The 26,527-nt window shown below is 35.6% G+C and overlaps 2 protein-coding genes across 2 annotated transcripts in view; one reads left to right on the top strand and one right to left on the bottom strand.

Moving 5' to 3' along the window:
* The window catches only part of LOC103032795 (uncharacterized), a 249,132-nt gene that overhangs the window by 106,972 nt on the left and 115,633 nt on the right, over positions 1–26,527 (top strand). The window lies entirely within an intron of this gene.
* The window catches only part of dnah5l (dynein, axonemal, heavy chain 5 like), a 70,738-nt gene that overhangs the window by 29,067 nt on the left and 15,144 nt on the right, over positions 1–26,527 (bottom strand). Inside the window, exons 19-50 of the mRNA XM_049479960.1 lie at positions 25,909–26,048; positions 25,612–25,763; positions 24,153–24,360; positions 23,638–23,725; positions 22,675–22,798; positions 21,558–21,730; positions 20,767–20,859; positions 20,479–20,682; positions 19,409–19,489; positions 18,221–18,625; positions 17,440–17,558; positions 16,311–16,447; positions 15,602–15,764; positions 14,770–14,881; positions 13,998–14,126; positions 13,780–13,880; positions 13,399–13,497; positions 12,427–12,580; positions 11,598–11,864; positions 11,347–11,475; positions 8,077–8,292; positions 7,191–7,337; positions 6,907–7,079; positions 6,068–6,246; positions 5,677–5,864; positions 4,812–5,006; positions 4,234–4,368; positions 3,964–4,153; positions 2,889–3,106; positions 1,914–2,225; positions 1,117–1,206; positions 47–283 (exon numbers count right to left, since the gene is read on the bottom strand). Of these exons, the coding sequence (XP_049335917.1) occupies positions 47–283; positions 1,117–1,206; positions 1,914–2,225; positions 2,889–3,106; positions 3,964–4,153; positions 4,234–4,368; positions 4,812–5,006; positions 5,677–5,864; positions 6,068–6,246; positions 6,907–7,079; positions 7,191–7,337; positions 8,077–8,292; positions 11,347–11,475; positions 11,598–11,864; positions 12,427–12,580; positions 13,399–13,497; positions 13,780–13,880; positions 13,998–14,126; positions 14,770–14,881; positions 15,602–15,764; positions 16,311–16,447; positions 17,440–17,558; positions 18,221–18,625; positions 19,409–19,489; positions 20,479–20,682; positions 20,767–20,859; positions 21,558–21,730; positions 22,675–22,798; positions 23,638–23,725; positions 24,153–24,360; positions 25,612–25,763; positions 25,909–26,048 (5,358 nt within the window). The remainder of the gene's footprint in view (positions 1–46; positions 284–1,116; positions 1,207–1,913; positions 2,226–2,888; positions 3,107–3,963; positions 4,154–4,233; positions 4,369–4,811; positions 5,007–5,676; positions 5,865–6,067; positions 6,247–6,906; positions 7,080–7,190; positions 7,338–8,076; positions 8,293–11,346; positions 11,476–11,597; positions 11,865–12,426; positions 12,581–13,398; positions 13,498–13,779; positions 13,881–13,997; positions 14,127–14,769; positions 14,882–15,601; positions 15,765–16,310; positions 16,448–17,439; positions 17,559–18,220; positions 18,626–19,408; positions 19,490–20,478; positions 20,683–20,766; positions 20,860–21,557; positions 21,731–22,674; positions 22,799–23,637; positions 23,726–24,152; positions 24,361–25,611; positions 25,764–25,908; positions 26,049–26,527) is intronic.

The raw sequence follows: 26,527 nt of genomic DNA, 5'->3' as shown, positions 1-26,527 counted from the left end.
CACAGCCCTAAATCAAGCAGCACAGCTGCACATAAAATCCTTTTACCTTCACAGACCACGGGTCCCATTCTCCAGCCTCGTTGACCACAAACTCAAAAATGGTCTGGTCTTGCTGAGTGTTGGGCAGGTCCAGAGCGGCCGGGTGATTTCTGAGGAACATCTCCATCCTGGATCGATCCTCCAGTTCCAGCAGAGCACCAACAGACCACATCACAGCAAACACAAACAACCGACCAATGACCTTCTCCGTCAGACTCTTTTCCTCCCCTGCAGATAACAGACCCTGTAAAGCAGAAAATCAAGATTTTACTATATGTTTTAACATATTACTAAATATATACACAGTATACTATATGTATTTTAGTCGGGAATAAAATGTATTAAAAACTAATATTTTTCAGACCTTCTATTAGTCCTGTATATACAAAGCATTATATAAGAACTAGGATTATCATATCATACTATAAATTTTAAATGATATAGTTATCATTTTTAATATGACTTGAAATTGTCTATTTTGTATTAGCTTTCTGTAAAGTGTGAAGCTTCAATTGTATTTTTATGTATATGTTTTATGCCATTTATATGCATGCACTAAATATTATGCACTTTAATTTTTGTTACATTTATGTATGAAAATGTTATACATTACAAAATACAAACATTGATTTTGTTGCAATAATTAACAGGTAACACTTTACTCTAATTAACAGTCACAATAAACAGTACTCAGATCTGTAATAAACACTGTTAAATGGTTAAGTAATATTTCAACTAGTTATTAATAACTGACTCTAGATAAGACATTATTAAGCATTACTTAAATTTAAACATTACTGAATTTTAATGCTTAAGAATGTTGCAAATAAAAAATAATGAATTGGGACTTTATTTAAAACAGTTTTCTCTTGTTTAATCATTTACTTGATTATTTTACTTTAGAGTTTTAGAGTTTTTGTTTAATAGTTAATAGTTTTTCTTGGTATTCTACCTGTTATTCATCTCTAAATTCCTTTTTACTCATTTGAATTGATCTTTAAGTTGTTTTTTTCTGTTAGTTTTAGTCTCTCTGAACATGTGGAGTGGTGCTGTGCTGTGCTGTGCTGTTAGACCTGCCTGTAAAAGGTCGATGGTTTGTTTGATGTACATGCACTCCAGCAGCTGCATTTTGGGGGAAACTGCAGTAAAAATGAAGTTTATCAGATCCTGTGGAAACAGACACAACATTGAGTATTGAGTAATTTGAGTGATTTACACATTTACAAGGATCTAGCTCTGTTTCAGCTTCGTATTTTATATATATATATATGTATAGCTTGATTTTAGGGTGTGTCAGTGTGTCTTTGCTATCATAACGTCAGGAAAAGTACACCTTGTGCGGCTTGAAACGTGCAAAAGGCATGTACTAATTCTCTTAAATAATCATGGGTGTTTTTTTGGGTGTAACGTGAAATAAACCAATAAGCGTTTCTCTTGCTCATCCTTTCCTTTTAAGAGTCAGGTGAGCTCTGACTTTGGTGGATTGCTATTTTAACGGTGCAGCTACCTGGACGTGTCCAACAAACTCTTTTATAGCAGGAAACTGAGCTGCTGGTTCACACTCGTTCCTTCTGTTTAATGCTGATTTAAAAGTTGGGTTTGTGCACTGTTACGTGTTGTGTACACGTGTGTGGTGTGTAACGAGCAAGGGTATATGAATGTTCGGTGCGCACGATGCACCTGCTTTGCCAAGATAGCAATGAACATCTGGCTGTTGACGCCTGTTTTCTGTTACCATAAAAAACTAGCAAAACTTCAGAAATGTACCTGAACACACCTCATTTGCCCAGTTGGAAGAAATGAAAATAGACTGGACTGTTGGTTGGGTGTAAGATAGCGATGAGCATCGTAACTCACATTAAGATAACACTCACCTGGTAGACGGGGTTAAAGCAGTTTAGAATCAGCTCCGCCTGAGAGGCTGGAAGCTTCTTCAGCCAGGCCTGCAGGATGGGCTTCCAGTTCAGCACAGAGGAGCTCATGAACACCATGCCGTTACGGGACACGGTGGCCGGAGAGGCGTTATCGATATTATGAGGCTCAAACACCACTTTACAGGTCGGAGCCATCGGGATACGATCTCCGTTAGCCAGCGTTAGAGTCTTATTATCATCCAGCACTGAGTTCAGATTCTCAATCCAGACTGCATCTACTGGACCATCCAGAACAATCCAGGTGTATTCACCCTAAAAACACCATTCAAATATTAGTGCAGGAAACAACTGTGCGACTAAAAGTAGCAGAACTGATCAGGTAATCTAGTTCAGGGGTCCTCAACTAAGTTTGGCCGCGAACTAGATATTTTCCGAGCCATTACGTGGCCACAAAAAAAAATTGGTTTTGAAAAATGAAGTGTTGGAGCTTCAGACTAGTAGCTCTCCAGCCCAGAGGGTAGTTGAACCCATTTGCAAAATAGTTGATCTCAAAGCAGGTAAACCCAAGAAGAAAGGGTAAATAAAAAAGCAAAAAAATAAATAACCCTTGTCGTAAGGGTTGCACTCCAATACACTATCCCCGGCTAGTGAATTGGGACACGACCAGGAAAGAACCCCCTTATAAGGAGATAGGGAGCACAAGAACGGTCGGAAAAAAACGAGAACGGGAAACTAAAGTCATGCAGAGTGCGACAAAGAAAGAGAGAGGGGGGAGGAATATAAACAAAAGCTCACCAGAGAAGCCTTTTCTTTCATTTTTCTCCCACTATTGTTCATTATAGTTCAAAACAACCTCACAGGCCAGATGTTTTAGCCTATTGCCGACCCCTGATTTAGCTCATTATAAGCAATTTAGTTCCTCTCATGTTTAATTTAGGGACTGAAGACAAAAAATATCTATTATCATTTTCCTACTTTCTTTGCTTTCAGAGTTTTTCTCCACAGTGTGGAGAACACTCCATCGGTCCAGTCGTTTGTGGCCACGTCCAGAGTGCCGAACATCTGGGAAGCTGTGATGGCCTTGGGGTTCATCCTCAGCTCTTTGTGAGGAGTGCCGCAGTCCGTCATAGCTTTCAGTAGAGTGTGAATGCAGGTGGTTTTCCCTGTTCCACTCGGACCAAGAGTCATCATACCTGCCGAAGAATGTTCAGAAGGTGTATTATAATGGAAAAGCAAAGATATTCACTGATATACCGTATTTATTATAAAATTATACGCCTTATATTCCAGTGCATCTTATGTATGAATTCTACTAGTCAGGAGTTATAAGAGTGAGTGGAGTTTTCAGTGAAGTTTCTCCAGCACTAAGGCTGGGTGCAGCAGCATTAGCATTAGTCGCTAACCGAAGCTCTAGCTCTTTTGCTCTTTCATTCAGAGACCAGTATATCGGACTGTAGTCTGCATGTCTACTGCTAATGCTGCTGCACCCAGCCTTTAGTTCTAGACCAGAAAATAGACAATCATTGACAGTGCGCATTATAATCCAGTGTGCCTTATAGTCCAAATAATACGGTAATTCAGTCAATTTATCAAAAAGTTAAGACTTCAGACTTGAGTTCTCAGCTGAAATATATACACTAGTTTTAGAACACCCCCATTTTTTTTCTTTATTTTTGCTATTTCAGCTCTTCATCTCTAGTTAATAACTGGAAATAATAGAAAATTCTGTGTACATAAACTGCCAGAGTCTTTAAGGAAATCAAATGGAACTAAAAACTGAAAAAAGTCAAAAAGTAGATTTTTACTTTCTGGACACCTGTGTGTGTAACTATAGGTTTAAATAGGATCTCCGGTGAATTTGGTTGTAAAGTATGTTGTAAAGTAACATATGACATTGCAAAGACTGTTATTAGTGTAAAAATGTCTTGAAATCCTATTGCTGCTCCCCGCCCCACTCCTCCAGGACTAAAACAGTGTTATACTGGATCACCGGAGCACTTTTTTTCACAAAAACAATGGAATGAGACCTTTAATAAAAGTCGTAACTCACCATGTCTCACTCTCTGCGTCTCATAGAGCTGCACCAGTTTGAGGACCCACGGTTGGTGGGCGATAAGCCCCGCCTCCTCCGCCTGTTTAACAATAGCTGCCTCTAAATCAGGATAACCAGCTTTATCCAATACGATCCCCGGAAACAGATCATTAATCAGACTCATAAACAGAGGCTCATCCTCATCCACCTGTAATAAGAGGAGAAATATGGAAAATGCATATTAAATTGTAAATATCATTATAAATGTCATATTTATTGATTGATTACCAGTTTGGAGATGTTCATGTCCCTCAGCACCCTCATGACCACAGTCTTCTCGGACTCGGAGGGGTTGGATCTCTTCACGGCTCCGAGGGTCCTCAAAACGGAGAGAATGTTGCGCAGCCCAAAGTCATAATGAACCTGTGCAGAAAATGATAAAATTTACAGAAATTAAAATGTTTTACTGTGGTACTTTTTCATTCATTTTAAAATGTCTAGTTGTGTCTCTAGTATGAATGAATAAATGCCATGTGAGCTGTTTTTTTTGTGAAAAAGTGCTCTGGTGATCCAGTATAACACTGCTTTAGTCCGGTGGAGGAGTGGACGAGGAAAAACGGTAGGATTTCAGCTTCAAAAATGATGGAATTGAGACCTTTAAAGGATTATCCACCTAATTCGATTGGGAAAAAAAATGGTACCACTCTAGAAAAGCCCATGGGCGAAAATGACCAATTACGTTTTATTAATTTATTTAATCTATGATGCAAATCACATGCTTACAACAGAGGAAATAATGTTTTATTTTGTTTGATTTTGGACGTTGAATCTCTAAAACCTTGTATCCTCTTCTGCGTTTGGTTTACCTGTTTGGAGAGCTGCTCCTCACACAGTTTATACAGCGTGTAAAACTTGCGGCTGAGAACTTGGTTGTCTCTGAATCCAGCGCTCGCCAGTTTCACTCTCATGATGATCGCTCGGTCCGGAACCATCATGGCCACAGTGCGGAACTGAATCTTCAGGTTCTCAGGCAGCTCCTGCCGTCCAGCGTATCCTGGGTTCTAAAATATTAAATATACAAGAATAAATATGGTTGGGTTTGATCAGGATTTAAATCATGAAGTGTAGTTGTGGCGCAGAGTGGTCCAGTGGTCTAAAGCGCTGCCACTATGATTGGGAGATTGCTGGTGCGAATCCTGGTCATGCAGCTTGCCATCAGCTGCCAGAGCCCCGAGACACAATAATATCTCTGCTTACAAAGAAGATTGTAAAGAGCTAGCATGTGCAAATAAATCTTTGGCTAATGATCTATTGGATCAGGATTGAGACGCATTGGATCCATGGTTCTTTCTATTGTACCCCATTGCTCTTGACTCCCAGTCACCAACTGGATCAGATATCAAACATGCTAGATATTTGCCAGGCAGCTGCGACTCGTCTGCAAATACTCTGCAATGGCTTGGCGAGCATCTTTCAGTATTTCTCAGCACATGACTGAGCGAACGCTGAAAGATCCCTGATTTGCCTTAGAGCTGATTTTTTTTTTGTCAGCGATCAATAAAAAAAATTCTGCAAAGCTTCATTGTGACCAATTTTTTTGTGAAAGTTGTGATGTAAATCCATTTTTCAATGTACTAAAATACAAAAAATGAGATCAAATTGGAAAAGTCTTTTCGTTAAGACACATCAAGTGCATTACGCCAAATTGTTTAAATAGAAATCCGCACTAACCATAGTCAGGAAGATTCCAAACTCCTTGTCCATGTCCACCACGTCTCCATCAGTGAAGATGAACTGAGGCTTCTTGTTTTTTTTACACTGCAGGACGATGTAGATCTGCTGAGCCGCTACCGACAGAACAGGAAGCTCAATACGATTAAACTCATCAAAACAGCCCCACGCACCCGACTGAGCCAAACCTGCGGGATAAAAACACACTTTTATACTGTAATACTGTAATAAATACATTTAAATACGTTTACTGAAGAATTTCAATTCAACCCGCAGTTTATTTCTATGAGTATTTGACTGTCTAATATTACTGTTATTGCTGGGAATAGCACAAGTATTCGGAAATCAGAGCAGGGTATGGAAATTTGATATAATTTAATATAAACTGTACCTTTGTAAATGCGTCCCAGTCCTCTATAGTCCATCTGATCTGAGCAGTTGAAGACCACCACGTATTTACCCAGGCAGCGTCCCATGTCTTTAGTGGTCTCTGTCTTTCCTGTTCCTGCAGGACCTGCAGGAGCTCCACCCATACTCATCCCCAGAGCCTGGGCCAGCGTTATATAACACCTGCAATATAAAACTTGTATTGTATTATCTTATTTATTACGTTTTATGTGTTTAATTATATTATTCTTCATTTTTAAATGAAAATAAAATGCTTAAAGTGTAATTAAATCCCCTGATGTTTGCTGACTCCACCCTCAGCCCAAATTTGAAAAAAAAAGAGGAGTAGTTTGGAGGGGCACTGGGTGATGTATGGGTTTAGAGGCGGGGCAGGAGGGAGAGCTGATTGGCTGAGCTGCAGCAGTAGCAGTGTGACTCTGATAGCTGTGAGAAGGTGGGCAGATGGTTGGACGTTGTCAGCAGGGGGGCGGTATTATTGATTGCCTAATTTGCATATCGTAATGATGTGTCTGCGTAACAAAGTACACGGAAATCATCCACGCCTATAGTTAAACACAGTTTAGAGGCCGAAATTACCATAATTAAAGTGTTTTTTTAAAGGTTAGGAAATGTTTATAATAATTTTAAGCAGGACTGGTAAGTTTTATTACTTTAAAGAAACACATTTCAGATTTTAATGAAAAAAAAAATGTTTTAGGGTTTAATGGCTCTTTAAAAAAGCATTTTTTTGATCTGTCATATTTATGTATTTATTGATCTGCTTCAGTTCAACGTGAATACAAAACATTTCCTTTACATTTCTTTCTCTTTATCTATACTCACCTGTCAGTAAGAGGAGTTATGACCAGTCTATCAGTGCATCCCAGATACTCATTACAGTAATCAAACTCCACGTCCGTTATCTGTATGATGCATCTGTCTGTATCCTCTATAAAATAGAACCGGGACTGTTTCTGCCACTGGAAATCAGACGTGGATCGGATGTTCATTTTTACCTGGTAACAAAAGTAATGATTAGTTTTAGTGACGAGCTTTAGAAGGCTCATCATAATATATATTTACGGAAAAGTAAAAAGTAACAGAGTCTGAATAAAGATTTTTCTCACCAGATCGTCGTATATGTCTTTCTGATGAACATGGATGGTTATCAGGGTTTCGTACTTGGTTCTCTCCATCCTGGTTAGATCATGAGTCGTCATATCAATCAGCTCATTCAAAATATCCAGAAATTTCTGATTGGTCGTCTGCATGATCTGCGAGAACAGTAGAAACATGCGCATTTAATCAAACAGAGAAAAAACTGAAATTACAGCATATATGACATTAATTAGGACAACAGTTCCCAAAACATTGTACGCATGACTAACATCGCTGAGGAATGAAAAAATTATCTATATTGTCCAGTGATTGGTGATATCATTTTTGTTTTTGTGTTTAATTTGACTTGGTAACATTGAAACTTGAAAAAATAAAGTCAAATTATAATTTAGTTTTTTTTCCTTTAATAATTGTATTTCTAATTTTTCCCATTTTCTCCCCAATTTACACGGCAAATTACTCAAGAATTACTCAGAATCCGCTTCTTTTCGAGCTGCTGATGATGATGCAGCATTACCGAGCAGCATCGCAGCACTAACGCTCGGAGGAAAGCGCAGCGACTCGGTTCTGATACATCAGCTCACAGACACCCTGTGCTGCAGACATCACCCTAGGAGTGATGTGGGGAGAGAGCGCCATCTATCCACCTGGAGGGAGCAGGGCCAATTTTGCTCCCTCTGAGCGCCGGCAGCTTGATGGCAAATTGTTTAGTTTTATATAGATCAAATATATATGCAATCCTCGAGAAAATACTTGCAAATCAAAAACGAAAAAAAAATGTACATAAAAAACAAATATATATATAAATTAGACATTTTATTACAGAGTAGATTGACAGGTTGTCAAGAGATTGTCAGGAGGGACAGAAAAACAGACAGGTGAGTGAATGTGTACCTTCTTATCAGATTTGCAGAGGTTGAGGGACTCCTCTGCGTCTCTGGTCCAGATGAGCTGAATCCCCAGCAGACCGATCTGAGCCGGAAACATGGACTGAAACTCGATGATCTTCATCCCCGGATCACAGGCTGAGATATAAGCCTTCCTGATGATGCTGTGAATCGTCTTCCTCACCCCGTCCAACAGCAGACCCAGCCAGCTCTCTACATTACCCTCAACACAGAATAACCACAGATAAAAACCTCCAACAGCTAATTAATACTATTTAATCCCACCTACAACCAGCTCTCTACATTACCCTGAGTAATGTAGTAAAGTTTCACAACTTTCTGCATTTGCTTTTTTTAAGTTAATTTAATTACAGATAAATTTAAGTATCTTCAACTCGGTTTCAAGACTTAAATAGAGTTACACAGAGTAAATAAGTGAACTGAACTTCAGTCAATCCTTTCTTTTAGTAAACTTTACTTCATTTACTAAAAGAAAGGATTGATTTAGTAAAAATAAATGAAGTAAAGTTCACTAAAAGAAAGGATTGATTCAGTAAAAATAAATGAAGTAAAGTTCACTAAAAGAAAGGATTGATTTAGTAAAAATAAATGAAGTAAAGTTTAATAAAAGAAAGGATTGATTCAGTAAAAATAAATGAAGTAAAGTTTACTAAAAGAAAGGATTGATTCAGTAAAAATAAATGAAGTAAAGTTCACTAAAAGAAAGGATTGATTTAGTAAAAATAAATGAAGTAAAGTTTAATAAATGAAAGGATTGATTCAGTAAAAATAAATGAAGTAAAGTTCACTAAAAGAAAGGATTGATTTAGTAAAAATAAATGGAGTAAAGTTTACTAAAAGAAAGGATTGATTCAGTAAAAATAAATGAAGTAAAGTTTACTAAAAGAAAGGATTGATTCAGCAAAAATAAATGAAGTAAAGTTTACTAAAAGAAAGGATTGATTCAGTAAAAATAAATGAAGTAAAGTTTACTAAAAGAAAGGATTGATTCAGTAAAAATAAATGAAGTAAAGTTTACTAAAAGAAAGGATTGATTCAGTAAACATAAATGAAGTAAAGTTTACTAAAAGAAAGGATTGATTCAGTAAAAATAAATGAATTAAAGTTTACTAAAAGAAAGGATTGATTCAGTAAAAATAAATGAATTAAAGTTTACTAAAAGAAAGGATTGATTCAGTAAAAATAAATGAAGTAAAGTTTACTAAAAGAAAGGATTGATTCAGTAAAAATAAATGAAGTAAAGTTTACTAAAAGAAAGGATTGATTCAGTAAAAATAAATGAAGTAAAGTTTACTAAAAGAAAGGATTGATTCAGTAAAAATAAATGAAGTAAAGTTTACTAAAAGAAAGGATTGATTCAGTAAAAATAAATGAAGTAAAGTTTATTAAAAGAAAGGACTGATTTAGTAAAAATAAATGAAGTAAAGTTTACTAAAAGAAAGGATTGATTCAGTAAACATAAATGAAGTAAAGTTTACTAAAAGAAAGGATTGATTCAGTAAAAATAAATGAATTAAAGTTTACTAAAAGAAAGGATTGATTCAGTAAAAATAAATGAAGTAAAGTTTACTAAAAGAAAGGATTGATTCAGTAAAAATAAATGAAGTAAAGTTTACTAAAAGAAAGGATTGATTCAGTAAAAATAAATGAAGTAAAGTTTACTAAAAGAAAGGATTGATTCAGTAAAAATAAATGAAGTAAAGTTTACTAAAAGAAAGGATTGATTCAGTAAAAATAAATGGAGTAAAGTTTACTAAAAGAAAGGATTGATTCAGTAAAAATAAATGAAGTAAAGTTTACTAAAAGAAAGGATTGATTCAGTAAAAATAAATGAAGTAAAGTTTACTAAAAGAAAGGATTGATTCAGTAAAAATAAATGAAGTAAAGTTTACTAAAAGAAAGGATTGATTCAGTAAAAATAAATGGAGTAAAGTTTACTAAAAGAAAGGATTGATTCAGTAAAAATAAATGAAGTAAAGTTTACTAAAAGAAAGGATTGATTCAGTAAAAATAAATGGAGTAAAGTTTACTAAAAGAAAGGATTGATTCAGTAAAAATAAATGAAGTAAAGTTTACTAAAAGAAAGGATTGATTTAGTAAAAATAAATGAAGTAAAGTTTACTAAAAGAAAGGATTGATTCAGTAAAAATAAATGAAGTAAAGTTTACTAAAAGAAAGGATTGATTCAGTAAAAATAAATGAATTAAAGTTTACTAAAAGAAAGGATTGATTCAGTAAAAATAAATGAAGTAAAGTTTACTAAAAGAAAGGATTGATTCAGTAAAAATAAATGGAGTAAAGTTTACTAAAAGAAAGGATTGATTCAGTAAAAATAAATGAAGTAAAGTTTACTAAAAGAAAGGATTGATTTAGTAAAAATAAATGAAGTAAAGTTTACTAAAAGAAAGGATTGATTCAGTAAAAATAAATGAAGTAAAGTTTACTAAAAGAAAGGATTGATTTAGTAAAAATAAATGAAGTAAAGTTTACTAAAAGAAAGGATTGATTTAGTAAAATAAATGAAGTAAAGTTGAAAGGATTGATTCAGTAAAAATAAATGAAGTAAAGTTTACTAAAAGAAAGGATTGATTCAGTAAAAATAAATGAAGTAAAGTTTACTAAAAGAAAGGATTGATTCAGTAAAAATAAATGAAGTGAAGTTTACTAAAAGAAAGGATTGATTCAGTAAAAATAAATGAAGTAAAGTTTACTAAAAGAAAGGATTGATTCAGTAAAAATAAATGAAGAACAGTTTACTAAAAGAAAGGATTGATTCAGTAAAAATAAATGACGTAAAGTTTACTAAAAGAAAGGATTGATTCAGTAAAAATAAATGAAGTAAAGTTTACTAAAAGAAAGGATTGATTCAGTAAAAATAAATGAAGTAAAGTTTACTAAAAGAAAGGATTGATTCAGTAAAAATAAATGAAGTAAAGTTTACTAAAAGAAAGGATTGATTCAGTAAAAATAAATGAAGTAAAGTTTACTAAAAGAAAGGATTGATTCAGTAAAAATAAATGAAGTAAAGTTTACTAAAAGAAAGGATTGATTCAGTAAAAATAAATGAAGTAAAGTTTACTAAAAGAAAAGATTGACTGAAGTTCAGTTCTCTTATTTACTCTGTGTAACATTTAAGTTCTGAAACTGAGTTGAAGTTACTTATTATTTATCTGAAATTAAATTTACTTAAAGAAAGTTAATTTTACTCATCATTTTTTTCAGTGTAGTTTAGCTCATAATCCAAATAAAATCTTACCTGTGCATTAATGGGCTCGGTCAGGTTCACAGTCTCCCCCTCCTGGGACTGAAAGCTCAGGATCTGGTCATAGTTCTTCTCATGAAACACAACTCTGTTCACATTATCAAACAAGTTCAGCAGATGAGCCTGAAATAATAATAAAACAGGATTCATAAGAATGACCTATTATTTTTCTATATTATATGTATATTTTAAACTTTTTAACATTTTTTGCATTTTATTTCTGAAATAAACTGTGTGTCCTGTACCTGTATAGTGTGTGAGTCAGAGGCCTGGCCCAGGATCTCCAGCAGAACCGGGTCAGATACGAAGAAGAACCGAGGAAAGACGAGGCGCTTCTTCTCCAGGTATCCGCTGAGGGATTTCTGACACACCTCCAGCTGCTCCAACAGGTGAGGAAGCAGCTGATTCAGAGTCTCATCTCCCACACAGCACTGAACCACCCCAGGTATCTCATGAGCCCTCTGCATGATCCTCTGCCAGGCCTTATCAATGTTCTGGAAGCGCTTAGCCTCCTGTTTATCAGAAGAGAAGAGAAAAACAGCAGCACTTTTTACATTTAAATAAAATATACAGCTCTGACAAAAAATAACAGAGCACTTAAAAATGAAATATAATCAAGAGGAAGATGGATGATCACAAGCCATCAAACCACCAAACTGAACTGCTTGAATTTTTACACCAGGAGTAAAGCAGCATAAAGTTATCCAAAAGCAGTGTGTAAGACTGGTGGAGGAGGAGAACATGATGCCAAGATGCATGAAATTAAAACTGTGATTAAAAACCAACCAGGGTTATTTCCCTAAATATTGATTATTTCTGAACTCTTTCTGAAAACTTTACGAATATGAACTTTATGTTTTCTTTGTATTATTTGAGGTCTGAAAGCTCTGCATCTTTTTTGTTATTTCAGACATTTCTCATTTTCTGTAAATAAATGCTCTAAATGAGAATATTTTTATTTGGAATTTGGGAGGAATGTTGTCTGTAGTTTATAGAATAAAAAAAGATTTTCCAGAGCTGTTTATTATTTTATTTAAAATCTTTTATATGGATATATAATATATTAAATCTGACCTGTGGAAGCTGCTTGGCGATATCCCCTCCCACAAACACAGCCTCCAGATACAGCCACAGGTTCTGCACCGTCAGCCATTTCTCGATCACCTCAGAGCTGTTCGACAGCTTCTGCACCCACTGCTGAATAGAGGCTTTAAACGGAGCATTGTACCTAAAATCAGAAAATTTAATAAAATATTATTAAGAATTCTGTGTCTCAGAATTTTCAGAAAAAATACAAACTTTAAAACCTTTTCTAAAAAGGGTAATTAATTAAAAATATATATATGTACTCCAATATACAAATATACTCCTTTTATTTGAGCTAAACTGCTGATAAGGTGCGGTTTAATCTGAAATATTAGACAGATAACGCTAATTACCACAGCTATGAACAAACACTGTCTCTGCTGCTCCGTGCTGTTTACACACTGAGTCAATGAAGCGTTATGACTATTTACATCATAAAATAATACAATAATTTATCTGGCCAATTGTCCCACCCATTCAGCTGCTACTCAGCTGTTTATCTCCCCTATCACTAGTGATGCTCCGACACAAGGAGGGTTAAGAAAACTAGCACATGCCTCCTCTGATACATGTGAAGTCAGACTCCGCCTCAGAGGAAAGTGCAGCGACTCTGGTGGTTCTGATACATCAGCTCACAGGCGCAGCCTTGTGCTGATCCACATCACCCTAGGAGTGATGAGGGGAAAGAGAGAGCGCCATCTACTGTACTGTACTGTACCCACCCAGAGAGAGCAAGGCTAAAGGTGCTCTCTCAGGGCTCCGGCAGCTGATGGCAAGCTGCATGACCGGGATTCAAACCTGCGATCTCCTGATCATAGTGGCATAGTCTTTTTAGTCTGCTGGACCTCTTGGCACCACAGACACTAAAACATTATAACTATTATTAACTAATTTGTTTTGCTATAGTGTGTAATATACTGAATGTGTGAACCAATAAACAGTAGAGTTGCTGTTTGATACCTGTTGCTCATGAGAGAGCTGAGAACCATGAGGCTGTCCTCCATCAGCACCACCTTCTCCACCGTATCAGATCCTTTCAGCAGCAGCTCTCCACGATTCCTGCACAGAGGATATAAAATAAGATTAATTTTTTAATAAAAACTAAATCAGTGGCCCTAATCAGTCTAACTTAGAGTTTTAAACTTTAAAGGTCTAGGAAAAATGGTTAAAAGTAGTTTTTTTGGTATGAAACTTCGGTACCACTTTAAAATAAGACTACCTTTATAAAGGGTTTATACATGGTTTACAACTAGTTTATTAATGGTTACTAATTAGGTTGTAAATGCCTTAAAAATCATTAATAATCAGTTATAACACATACGTAGAAAAATGTTACTCTACCTAAATGATGCAAAAGTGAACTGGTGGCTGCTCCACTCGGCCACCACGTCCTTCAGCTTCGCCTCGATGTCCCGCTCCTTCACTGCACTGATACACACATCCTGTACAAAAACACAGTAACGGTGAAAGATAGCACCATTCACTAATGCGTTTTTTGTGTTAAACTGGTGTTACACTCAGCAAAAAAGCATCAGCATTATTATACATAAATAAATTACCTCGATATCTTCTTTGTATTTGAGGAGAGGAGCACTCAAAACACTTTTCAGGCTAAAATTTACAGAATCCACCTCAAATCTGTGGCCTGTGATGTCAGCTAAACGTTCCCAGTGACGGGGCAACATCGCCTAGAGAAAGAGTAACACAAAAAAAACACTCATCAACATTCACATCAAAATATATCACTTTTAGTTAAATTAGTAAATTAGTAAAATCAGGAGGTGGTTGCAAAGCTTTCCGAGTAACTGACTAGATACACAGACATGCAAAAAGTCATGGGATAGCAATATGTATATGGAATGTACAGAGAGCACTACAGTTTCTGAATCAGTTTCTCTGATTTAGCTATTTATAGGTTTATGTTTGAGTAAAATGAACATTGTTGTTTTATTCTATAAACTACAGACAGCATTTCTCCCAAATTACAAATAAAAATATTCTCATTTAGAGCATTTATTTACAGAAAATAACAGAATAGATGCAGAGCTTTCAGACCTCAAATAATGCAAAAAGAAAACAAGATCATATTCATAAAGTTTTAAGAGTTCAGAAATCAGTATTAGGTGGAATAATCCTGGTTGGTTTTTAATCACAGTTTTAATTTCATGCATCTTGGCATCATGTTCTCCTCCACCAGTCTTACACACTGCTTTTGGATAACGTTTAAAAATAAATTGGATAACGTTTTTTTGCTTACATGAAACAAGGCAAATACTAGCCCCATGATATTTGGGATGTCTAAAAATATTAGCTGTTTTGCAGAAAACATACTTTGTTTGCCATCATAGAGAGCAGAGGACAGGATTCACTGAAGTCATCAATGGTCTTCTTGAGGTCATTAAAGGCTTGCCATTCTTTCAGAGCCTTGGGAAGCTTCCGGATTCTACAAGAATTACAGAGATATTTTAATTAGAATATTATATAAGACCAACTGGTACTTTTGTTGGCAGTGTGGGCAGTGTGCCAAGTCCTGCTGGAAAATGAAATCCATCCAGCATCTCTATAAAAGTTGTTATCAGCAGAGGGAAGCTGTAAGATATGAAGTGCTGTAAGATTTTGTGGGAAAACTAAACTGCACTGACTTTAGACTTGATAATAAAACACAGTGGATCAACACCAGCAGATGACAGACATGACTCTCCAAACCATCACTGATCATCAGTACATTTTACTTTATTTCATTTAAAGGAAATCAAGGGAGCAGAGTCTGGAGGAAGAGTGGAGAGACACACAGTCCAAACTGCTCGAGGTCTAGTGTGAAGTTTCCACCAATCAGTGATGGTTTGGAGATGCGGATTTCATTTTCCAGCAGGACTTGGCACACTGCCCACACTGCCAAAAGTACCAATTAGTCTTATGATATAATATTCTAGTTTTCTGAGACAATAATCATCAACAATAAAATAAATAAACGCTTAAAATATATAACTCTGTGTGTTTAATATATATATAATATATGAGTTTCACATTTTCAAATGAAATACTGAAATAAAGGAACTTTTCAAGAATATTAAAATTTTTGTATGCATGTCAGTCAGTCACTATGTGTGTATATTTGTATATATATATATGTATATGAGTATGTAGTATATTTATACTGTACCTGTTCTGAAAATCTTGCAGTTCACCGTTGATCTTTTCTATGTTGAGATCAGCCCACAGTACATCACTGTACCCGTTAACAGTGTCGATTACAGAGTTATACAGACTGTAGAGCTTCGACAGCAGGCTGAGCTCCCTTTTGATTCGATGGAGAACAGGATACTCTGTAAAAAATATATAAATCAATATAAAACAACATAAAAAATGGTTAATTTTCAATACTGTAAAGTACAGAAGAACAAGCAGTGTTTATACATTGCTGTTGTGACTATAGTAGTGTTTTATAGCGTCGTTTAATGTCAATAGAACATTATGATCTGTCACTTAAGTTGCATGGTGCAGCTTGATTTAGGGCGTGTCAGTGTGTCTTTGCTATCATAACCACGGGAAAAGTACACTTTGCGAAGTTCGAAGCGCACAAAAGGCATGCACTGATTCTCTTTTCATTTTTTAGGGTGCATTCCCTTTAAGAGCCAGGTGAGCTCTGACTTTTTTTTAAAATAGGCGGATTGCAATTTTAGTGGTGCAGCTACCTGGACGTGTCCAACGCTTTTCGGCAGAAAAAAAAACTGCATGACTGGGACTTGAACCAACGATCTCCCAATCATAGCTGCAGCACTTTAGCCCTCTGGACCATTTAGAGCCCCTATTATCAGCTTATATTTAACAAACACATACTAAAAATTATCAAATAAAAAATAACAGCTTACCTTTAACTGTAAGCCCAAACAGCTCCTCCCCACTGGAGAAAGTAACAAATTTCCTCCAAAGATCATCAAATCGGGCCTGATAAATCTGAAGTCTGTCACTGGCCTCACGAGGGCTCAGCCCCACCACACCCGGACCACTGTTTAATATATTAATACATATATTTATTCAGTAGATTTTACATAAATAGGCCATAATATGACTATTTTATTACTTTACCTACAGTTAAAAAAACAGTAAACCAGTATAAAGCACCAGCATTGGTACAAAATTCAAAATCCAAAATCCAGTTCAAGACAAAAATCCTAAATACTGGTGTTGTGCCGAATTCAGCACCCCCGCCAGGAAAAGCACACCCTCATGAAGGAGCCTACAGGTGACATAACTAAATTTCTTTATAGCTTAGAACAGTATCTTGGGTATTTTCATTTTCTAAAAAAAGGTTAAAATCACGAAGACATGGGTGTTTGATCCCGAGAGAGGGTGCTTTTCCTGGCGGGGGTGCTGAATTAGGCACAACACTGGCAATAAATATCAATCAACTGGCCAAAACTTAATAATATTAACTATTAAAGTAAAAGAAAGAAACGTAAAGTAAAGAAAAAGATGACAACATCCTTGCTAAATGCAAATCACTAATAAGTACTAAATTTTACTTTTTTATTTTTTTTTTCCGTTTCTATTATCCTGATCACATTAATTATGGCATAATAAAGATTTTTCTAAAAAAAAATCTGTGTATTGGTATATGTATACAGAATCAGTCAAATGTTTGGATACACCTTAAATTCAATGTTTTTCATTATTTTTTTCAATATTTTTTTATATTATTTGCATTATAGATTAATACTAAAGCATAAAAAGATATCTAATTATTTAGTCATCTTTACATATTTTTATTAAATAGTCAAATTTACATTCTTTCTTTGCTTTAAATTTGTAAAAAAAATAAATAAAATTTATCATATTATTATGTATACTTAATTCCACGGTGGTATACATCTTATCACTTATCGTAAAATAAATGTTCTTTTACATTTACTTTCACTTGATAATAATATAATGTATGTCTTTCTTGATTAAAAACTATAAATAATAATTTCTACTGGAGGTAAAATTGAGCATGCTGACCTCTTATCATAATCGCTGTAGAAATTCTGCACTGCGGGCTGAAATGTTTCCACTTCAGACAGAAGCTCCGCCTTCATTTTGGGATAAATAGTCTCCAGAGTGTTCTGTGTTTGCACCACCTTTAATTTGAAAAAATAAAATAAAATAGTACAAATTACTGATGATACAGGAGATTATTTGATTATATCTGTTTATTTTAGATGTATTTACTGTAAATAAAAGTGCATCAAAAATTTGAACATTATTAAAAAGTTCAAAAATGTCAGTAATTCATATTATATTATATAGATGTATTAAATACAGAATGATCTATTTTAAATTAAACTAATTTTATTTATTTTAGTGTTGATAAAAGATTAGAGTTTACAGGCAACGAAAACCCAAAAATCAGTGTCTCAGAAAATTAGAATATTATATAAGACCAATGGGTACTTTTGTGGACAGTGTGGGCATTGTGCCAAGTCCTGCTGGAAAATGAAATCCGCATCTCCATTTTTTTCATAAAATTTACTGATGATCAGTGATGGTTTGGAGAGACATGTCTGTCATCTGCTGGTGTTGATCCACTGTGTTTTATTATCAAGTCTAAAGTTATTTTTTTTTACATTGAGAAAAGTAACAATTGGTCTTATAATATAATATTCTAATTTTCTGAGACACTTTCTGAGATTTTTGTTTTTTTATCGGCTGTAAGCCATACTTTTTTATCAACAATAAAACTTTTCAATATCTTTTCACTGATATTCAATTTTTTAAAGATGCACCTGCATCAATCACATACCAGAACTCTGAGGTTTTTCCAGCCGTATGTTAAACTGTCCATCTTCTCTGCGTTTCCATCAATAAACTGCAGCTCATGTTTGTTCAGGAGAGCGAACGACTCCTCCACCGGACCGACAGTGGCGTCGACTCGTATCTCCGCCTCCCGGAGCTCCTTCAGAGCAGCCATGGCCACCCTCACGTCGTCCAGGTCGGAGACGGGTCTCTGGAGCTGTCGGCTCACACCCTCCACAAAGCAGCTGATCTCCAGCATGTCCGCCGAGGCTCGCCGGTTCAGGGCCGAGCCGTACGCCCGCTTCCACGCCCGGCACTCCTGAGTCAGGGACAGCTTCAGGGACTGGACGTCGTAAAGGACGGGACCGGAGGTGCAGGTGGACGGGATCTCCTCGATCTTACTTTCCAGAGCCTGAAGACATTCATCCAGTTATTCATCAGCAGTTTTGGGAACGTTACTTTGAAAAAGTAATTAGTTATAATTACTAGTTACTTCTCCAAAAAAGTAACTGAGTTACTCCACTATAAAAGTAACTAGTTACCAGTAAAAGTAACTATTACCTTACTTTTGTGTTACCTGCCCCCGCAACCCCCAGATAAAGTAACATGCAGTAACGGGGTGTGGGAAATGGTAACGGCGTTATAGTGACAGTCAGAGTAATTTACAGAGAGAAGTCTGCTCCACTCACCCCTCCCCAGACACCACGCTACCTCGGGTTGCCAAGTAGGGTTGCCACCTTTCAGAATTTAAAATAAGGGACGCCCACCACAGCTCCCCTGGGCCACGCCCACCACAGACCCCACACCTGTGAGATGGGTGATGCTGGTTGCTGGTGCTGATGGCATTTTTAGTAAACCACTTATCACCCGAACATCCCTTTCAGACAGCTTCCTCTTACAGCGTCCACAGTTAATCCTGTTGGATGTGGTTGAATTCGTCCTCTTTTGAACTCTGGTATGTCACCCATAATGTTATAGTGTGCATTGCAATATTTAGAGCAGAACTGTGCTCTTACCCTGCTAATTGAACCTTCACACTCTGCTCTTACTGGTGCAATGTGCAATTAATGAAGATTGAACACCAGGCTGCTCCAATTTAGCCATGAAACCTAAAATCCCACGCTAAAATGACGACAGGTGTTTCAGGGTGAGCAGTGTGACGTCACTGATAAAGTGAGAAAGTTGAAGCACTTACAGAATAATAAGAAAGCTGGGAATTGAACTCTGGGAGGGATGGATTAGTGTCCAAAAATTCTTTCACTTGTTCTGCTGGATCCTGAAAAACAGAAAAGCACAAGTTATCATCTTATCATATCTTATTATCTTATCATACGCGATAATATCGGCTGCATTTTTGAATATGGTGAATGATAGACATTATATCCTGAAATATGATGCCATATCACCCACCGTAATTATTAATTATCACATCAGGGTACTACTTTTTTTTTTTTACTGTTTTTAGCAAAAGAAAAAAAAATCACACTGTTCTCATTATTTCCCATTATATAATATCTACTACAAATCTGATATATATATATATATATATATATATATATATATATATATATATATATATATATATATATATATATATATATATATATATATATATATATATTGGTAACGAGACGTATGCCACAAACGATTTTAGTGTTTAATTTTCCATGGTAGTGCAGCTGAACCTGTCCTATAAATGAGGTTCATTCAGTAAGTGGGAGTGGAGGAGCTGCTGGGTAAATCAGCTGTGTGGGGGTAAATCAGGTACATAATTTCCACATTCATCAGTCTCAGACGTTTTTCATTTTATGTTTTATTAGTGGATGAATAGCGAAATAAATTTCGTCATAGTTTTCGTTTTCAAGTATTATTAATATTAATGAAATTAACACTGATTGATAGTGCACCTTACAATCCGGTGCGCCTTATAGTGCAGAAAATCATACAAACACCATAAATTATCCCTTTTCTTCAAAAAAAAAAAAAACAAGTGCATCCTGGAAAAAGTGCTTTACAAATGATTTACACACAAATTCAGGTAAATTTCTGGTGTGTTTCTATCTATTTTGGTGGTGAAAAACACAGGAGCTCCACTGACTGATTAAAACCATGACAAAAGTCAAATTTATTCATTCCTGCTCATGTTTCGTAAATGAGGCCTAATGTACGTGATGTGCTTCCTTAGATTAAATATTTTACTTTTATACTTAATTATGATATATCTCTCTTTACCTTCATCATCATAGTTTTTGTTATTCTGCTCACCTGGTTCCACAGTGCGGAGAAATGGATCAGGTCCACCAGAATGTCTCCAGCGTTCACCTTCAGAGAGGACATGATGGAGCTGAGCTGAGCCACAGCTTTAGTAACGTCTTTATGCTCAGCTAGCTGTCTGTCCAGAGGCTTCAGGGTCAGCTGTTTGGTCACCGGGCTATCATCCCCCTGCTCTCGAGCTGCCTGCTGCTCTATCTGCAGGATAAAAACCAGGTAAAAACGGTGTTAGAAATTACATTAAAGACATAAAAAATAAAAAACAGATAAATAAATAAACACCTGATATTGCTTGTGTTGTAGATGAGAAAACTTCCAAAGAGGAATATCCTTCGCCGTGGACAGAACTGCAGCCACAACTTTATTCAGAATACTCTGCCAAACACAGATCAAGAGCATTAAAATATAAAACGCTGAAATTAAAAATAAATACAGTACCAGTTAAAAGTTTGGACACACCTAAAAGTAATGCAAACTATGAAGAAAAACATATAGCTGATGATCAGAATTACACATCTCTGCTGGATTTGATTTTCTCAGTCAGTTTTATGAGGTAGAGTCACCTGGAATTCCAGGCTTTCAGTTAACAGCTGTGCTGAACTCATCAAGAGTTAATTACTTGAATTTCTTGTCTCTTAATAAAGTGTTTGAGAGCATCAGTTAAAGTAAAGTGGTGAAGAGGTAGAGTTACAGGTATACAGTGAATAGTGAATATTTCAGTAATGTTCGAATCCAGGTTATGAGAAGCAAGAAATACTCTAAAAACTAAATAAAGAAAAATTGAAAGTATGCTCAAGTGACCACAAAGACCATTTAAAATGTTATACTGATGGAACTGGCACTCATTAGGACCGCCCCAGGAAAGGAAGAGTTTATCAGAGTAAGCTCAGATAAGAGCATCTAAAAGCTTCTTCACAGAGTATTTTAGTTTGTTTAACACTGTTTTTAAGTTACTACATGATTCCTTATGTGTTCCTTCATAGACTGATAAATCACTTCATTCTTCATTTACTATGTAGGAAAATAATTTGCAATCAAACTCCATCAACTCATTCTAAATGAGGCATTCTGACCTGTATTTCCTCCAGGCTTGGTCTGAAGATGACGTTGGGGATGGCCAGCTCGATGGAGGTCCTAAACAGAGGAGCGTGTGGTGCTGGACGGCTTGATGAGGAAGATAAATGATATTTGGGACTGGAGACGACATGGAGACGGTGCCTCAGAGAGTCCAGGGAACGTTTAGTAGCTTTGAAAAGGAAAGACATTAAATCTTTTAGGAGAAAACGTTGCATGCAGGCTTTTAAATACACCAATTAAAAATATAAGTTATAAATATAACAATTCTAGACATTACCACAAATCTAACTAACAAAAACACATAAGCAGGTGTGACTGTTTTCTGACGAGTGATCTGATAATGGCTTCTCCTAAAGCTTTACAGGCACCTGCGTAGCTAAGACAGCAATGAACGTCTGACTGTTGACTGTTGTCCGGGTTTTAATCAGTCAGTGGTGCACCTGTGATTTCCGCCGCCAAGATAGCAATATGCCAGATATTTACCTGAACACACCTCATTTTCAGACCACCATGCCCATGAGTGTAGATTATACTGCTAAACTCAGATGCTATGAAAATAGACTTTTGGCAGGATGTACAATGAGTAACAACTAGCTTTGCCATCTGTTTTTGATACGATGCATTAAAAGTGCACACAGTCCCTCTCCTGATATATTATAACACGTTTATAAAAAGCTCCTACCGGCATTTAAAAAAAGAATCATGATTATAATTAATGTTTAAGTGATTGACACCACTAATATACTTTAATTTCATTTGGTTAATGTAATGCTGATATTTTTTTAAAAAGAACTCAAATAAATAAAGCAATATGCGTAGGAAAAAAATGATTGTAGTTTAATCACACACAATAATTTTTGTTCTTACTAAACAACACGACACAATAATGCTTACTGTTTTTGTTCCAACAAGATTTAGATAGAGACTCTCTGATAGTGACGGTATGATTTTTTGGTTGAAATTTAGAAAAAAGGTATCAAAAAAGTATTGTTTGGGTATCAGAACCTACTTTAAAGCATTGTATCAGTATCAGTATCGATACCCCAAATTTTAAAATGATACCCAGCCCTATTAACTACTAGTAATAGCATGTAATAGAGTGATGTTTCAGACCTTTAACCAGCGCCTCAGTGTTCTTCTGGCACAGCTGAGACATCGTCATGTAGAAACTACAGGGCAGACAAATCTGACAGCGAGTCTTCAGTTTAGCATCAGGGTGAAGACACTGGAATGAGTCCTGCATAACAAATAATAAAATATAAAATACAATATACGTTAATTTTGCTCCATACGTAAGCAACGTGTATAGAGTACATTGTTGAAGTGGGTAATTATTAAGTGTCCATGTTTCACTACATTACAAGCAGTCTTTGGAATATTTAGTCCGTATTTCACTTAAAATCTTTAATTTTCCCCAAAAATGGCCAGTGTGCTTATAATCCGGTGCTCCTTATGTATAAATTCTACCAGTCAGGTATTAAGGAGCAGTAAAGCCACTGAAGTACAGAGTTACAAGTGTGAGTTTTAAGTGAAGTTTCTCCAGCACTAAAGCTGGAGCAGTAGCATTAGAAATAGCTGCTAACCACGCTAAGAGCTAGCTCTTTTGCTCTTTTGTTCAGATGTGAGTATATTGGACTGTAGAACAAGCTACGTGGTAAGAACCGCTAGCTGATAGCGCCCTGGCTCATGGTTTTTCAATCTAGCGCTGCGGTTAGAGGCTAATGCTAATGCTGCAGCACCCAGCCTTAGTACACAAAATATTGTAAATCGAAGCTTACCGTAAATAAACTAATTCACTTTTCTCAAATAACCCAAATAAACAGTTTTTAGAAGAGAAATCTGCATAGATTCATATCCAGTGATCGTTTAACTTTAAAAGAAAAGTTATTTTGTATTTTTTTTAAATTACTGTTTTGTTTACTTAGGCGCTTCCCCCAGATTCCCCATTAGAAGGGAAACATGGTGACACCCTTATTCACTACGATTTAAGCATTCTTACTAGTGTCACTAAATGTGCCTCGCTGCGCTTTATTGTATATTTTAGCTTTTTAGCGTTTAATACGTTTAAAACATTACCTCCAAGTTCACCTTCTCTCTGGGATTCATCCCCCTCTTCACTTCCTCGAAGAGCTCATACATTGATCGCTCTACCTGCTGACTTTGACTGTTAAAAGAGATCAACAATGACTTAATAGGTGTTAAAAGTGTCTCCATTCATTACTCTGTAGGTAGAAGCATAGATACTACGGTTTAAAGTAAAAAGTTTAAAGTTGCACCAGGAGTAAAGCAGCATAAAGTTATCCAAAAGCAGTGTGTAAGACTGGTGGAGGAGAACATGATGCCGAGATGCATGAAAAAAACTGCCATTTCTCATTTTCTGTAAATAAATGCTCTAAATGACAATATTTTTATTTAATTGAAATTTGGGAGAAATGTTGTCTGTAGTTTATAGGATAAAACAAATTGCAAAATTGTGGAACTTGTTCTCTAATGTCCAAATCAAAGGATTAAGGGTTATTTAAGTGAAGAAGCATTGTTAGTAATAGCTCTACTGTAAGTTTAGTATATTTTAAAAGATATAAAACACTCACGTCATTAGTGCGTGTCTGGCTGATCTTACAGTGCTTTCAGTATCACTGAGGAAGTTTTTGGGAAGAACTGGATCCTCCTCAGGAAGAGCCAGAAGAGCAGTGCAGGACATAAAATCCAGAATCCGCTCGATCCGACACTCCAGGATATCCGTGATCACCTTCCCCACCTGCTCCAGCTCACGCAGAGATTCATACGCACCATCTATGACTGAGGAAAACATTTAAAAACACAGTTACAACATTTATACATTATGAATTAAACAAATATAAGCAGATATAATCAGCATTTAGCAGAATTTAACCTATTAAAATGCCTTGAGCTGTATACAGGCTACAGGTGTCGGTGACACAAAACCTTTATTCTCTAAAATAAGTAAAATAAGTTATTTACACTCTCCTACAGGATCTCTTACAGGACACTTAGAGAAGCTCCTGTTCACTTTCTCTCTACTCCACTTAATAATAAATCCAGATCTGATCAGTAACAATCATTTAGGAATCAAAACCCAAATTCTGCAGGTTTGAAAACAGACGTTTAAAAAACTAGACAAACATAATAAAACTAAAGGTTTTGGAGGAAATTAACTGTTTGATTTGTATTCAGGAAAATCAGAGGTGGAAAAAGTACTGAACAATTGTAATTAAGTAAAAGTACCTTTATTTTGCTAAAAATCTACTCGAGTAAAAGTAAAAAGTACTCAATTTAAAATGTACTTTCAGTAAAAGTTACATAGTTACTTTTAATTATTTGATGTAAAAAAGTAAAAACAAATAATAAATTAAATTGTTTTTAATGAACTTTTATTCCACATAATAATTGGGATCTTTCAGGCAGTATTTGTTCAGACCAGCACATAAATTAAGTTTTTTTTTACTATTAAACATTTATGGTAATATATGTGACTATAAACTGTCATTTTATAGTTTTACAGTTCATTATTATTTTTTAACTCGCCATTGCTGTGCTTTAACTGATATTTACATGTTTTTAACATTTAAGCTTTGCCAATGTAGTAAAGTAAATTACTTGTGTCAAAATGTACTTAAGTAAAAGTAAAATTACCTGTTTTAAAAAACTACTTTAAAAATTACAAATTACTCATACAATCTACTTAGTTACAGTAACTTGAGTGACTTTCCACCTCTGTGGAAAATACAGATTTTAAAATGAAGTTCAGGAAAGAGACAATTTTATGATTTTATTCAATATATTTTGACATTAGCAGATTTACTCAAATAATAGATTTACTCAAAGCTTTTTATTTAATGCTTACATAGAAATCCTCAAGATTTATTGGTGTAATGTCAGGCAGAAAATAATGCATAATCTGGCTTTAATAATGTTTAGCGGTTATTTGTAAAATTACTGCACTAAATTACAGGATCTCAGAACTCTGCGGGCGAGTGGAGATGGGCTGTTAGCACCTTTTATTCTGATTTAATATTTTAGATGTTTTACATGAGCTAATGTTGAGGGAGGTCCAGGACAGAGTGGTGAGTCCGGGAGAAAGAGCCGTTTCCACCCGGTTGATAAAAGGCTTCATTAGAGGCTGAAGAAGAGCCGGGATCCTGATTACAGCCGCCTCAAAGTCTCTCAGCATCTCAATCAGCCTGAAATATATACATATTTATTATTATTATTATTATTATTATTATTATTATTATTTATTTATTCATTATTATTAAATTAATGCAAGATAAGTTCAACTAAAAGCCAAAGTAAAAGTCTTATCTGAGTATTTTTATTCACACTCACTTATTATGATGATATTTCAGCTCTGCTATGTTGGGATAGATTTTAAAGATGGCTGCTGGAACAGGAGCTCCCAGTTTCTGCATGTACTTTATTTCCTGCAGCACCTCCAAAACCATCGGGTCCAAATTCACACAGATCTCCTGAAAAATAAAATTAAAACTAGATTAATTGAATTAATTGAAGATCATCAGAACTCCACTGCCCTCTCTGCAGAGCATCTACCACCAGAGAGTCCTCAGGAGAGCTGCCTCCATCCTCAAAGACTCCACCCACCCCCAGCATGGACTGTTCACTCTTCTGCCTTCAGGCCGGAGGTACAGAAGTGTGAAATGCAAAACCACCAGGCTAAAGAACAGGTTCTTCCCCACTGCTACCAGACTCCTCAACCTACCTCAGAAATAACCTGCACTTTACACTCTACATGTTTACATGTCAAGGACATTTCTCAGAGGCACATGCTCACTTTACTTTGAAAAATTATGTTATAATTGCACTACTGAACCTTTTGCACTTTTTTCATATTCCACTGCTGTAGATAACGTACTTAATTGTAAATAATATCCATAACTCATTACTGCTTTCATGTATATATTTCCATCATGGATGTAAATTTAACACC

The sequence above is a fragment of the Astyanax mexicanus genome, chromosome 6 (assembly GCF_023375975.1).
Source record: "Astyanax mexicanus isolate ESR-SI-001 chromosome 6, AstMex3_surface, whole genome shotgun sequence".
Taxonomy (NCBI): domain Eukaryota; kingdom Metazoa; phylum Chordata; class Actinopteri; order Characiformes; family Acestrorhamphidae; genus Astyanax; species Astyanax mexicanus.
The sequence above is the reverse complement of the archived record's forward strand: the minus strand, read 5'-3'. Positions and strand labels throughout refer to the sequence as shown.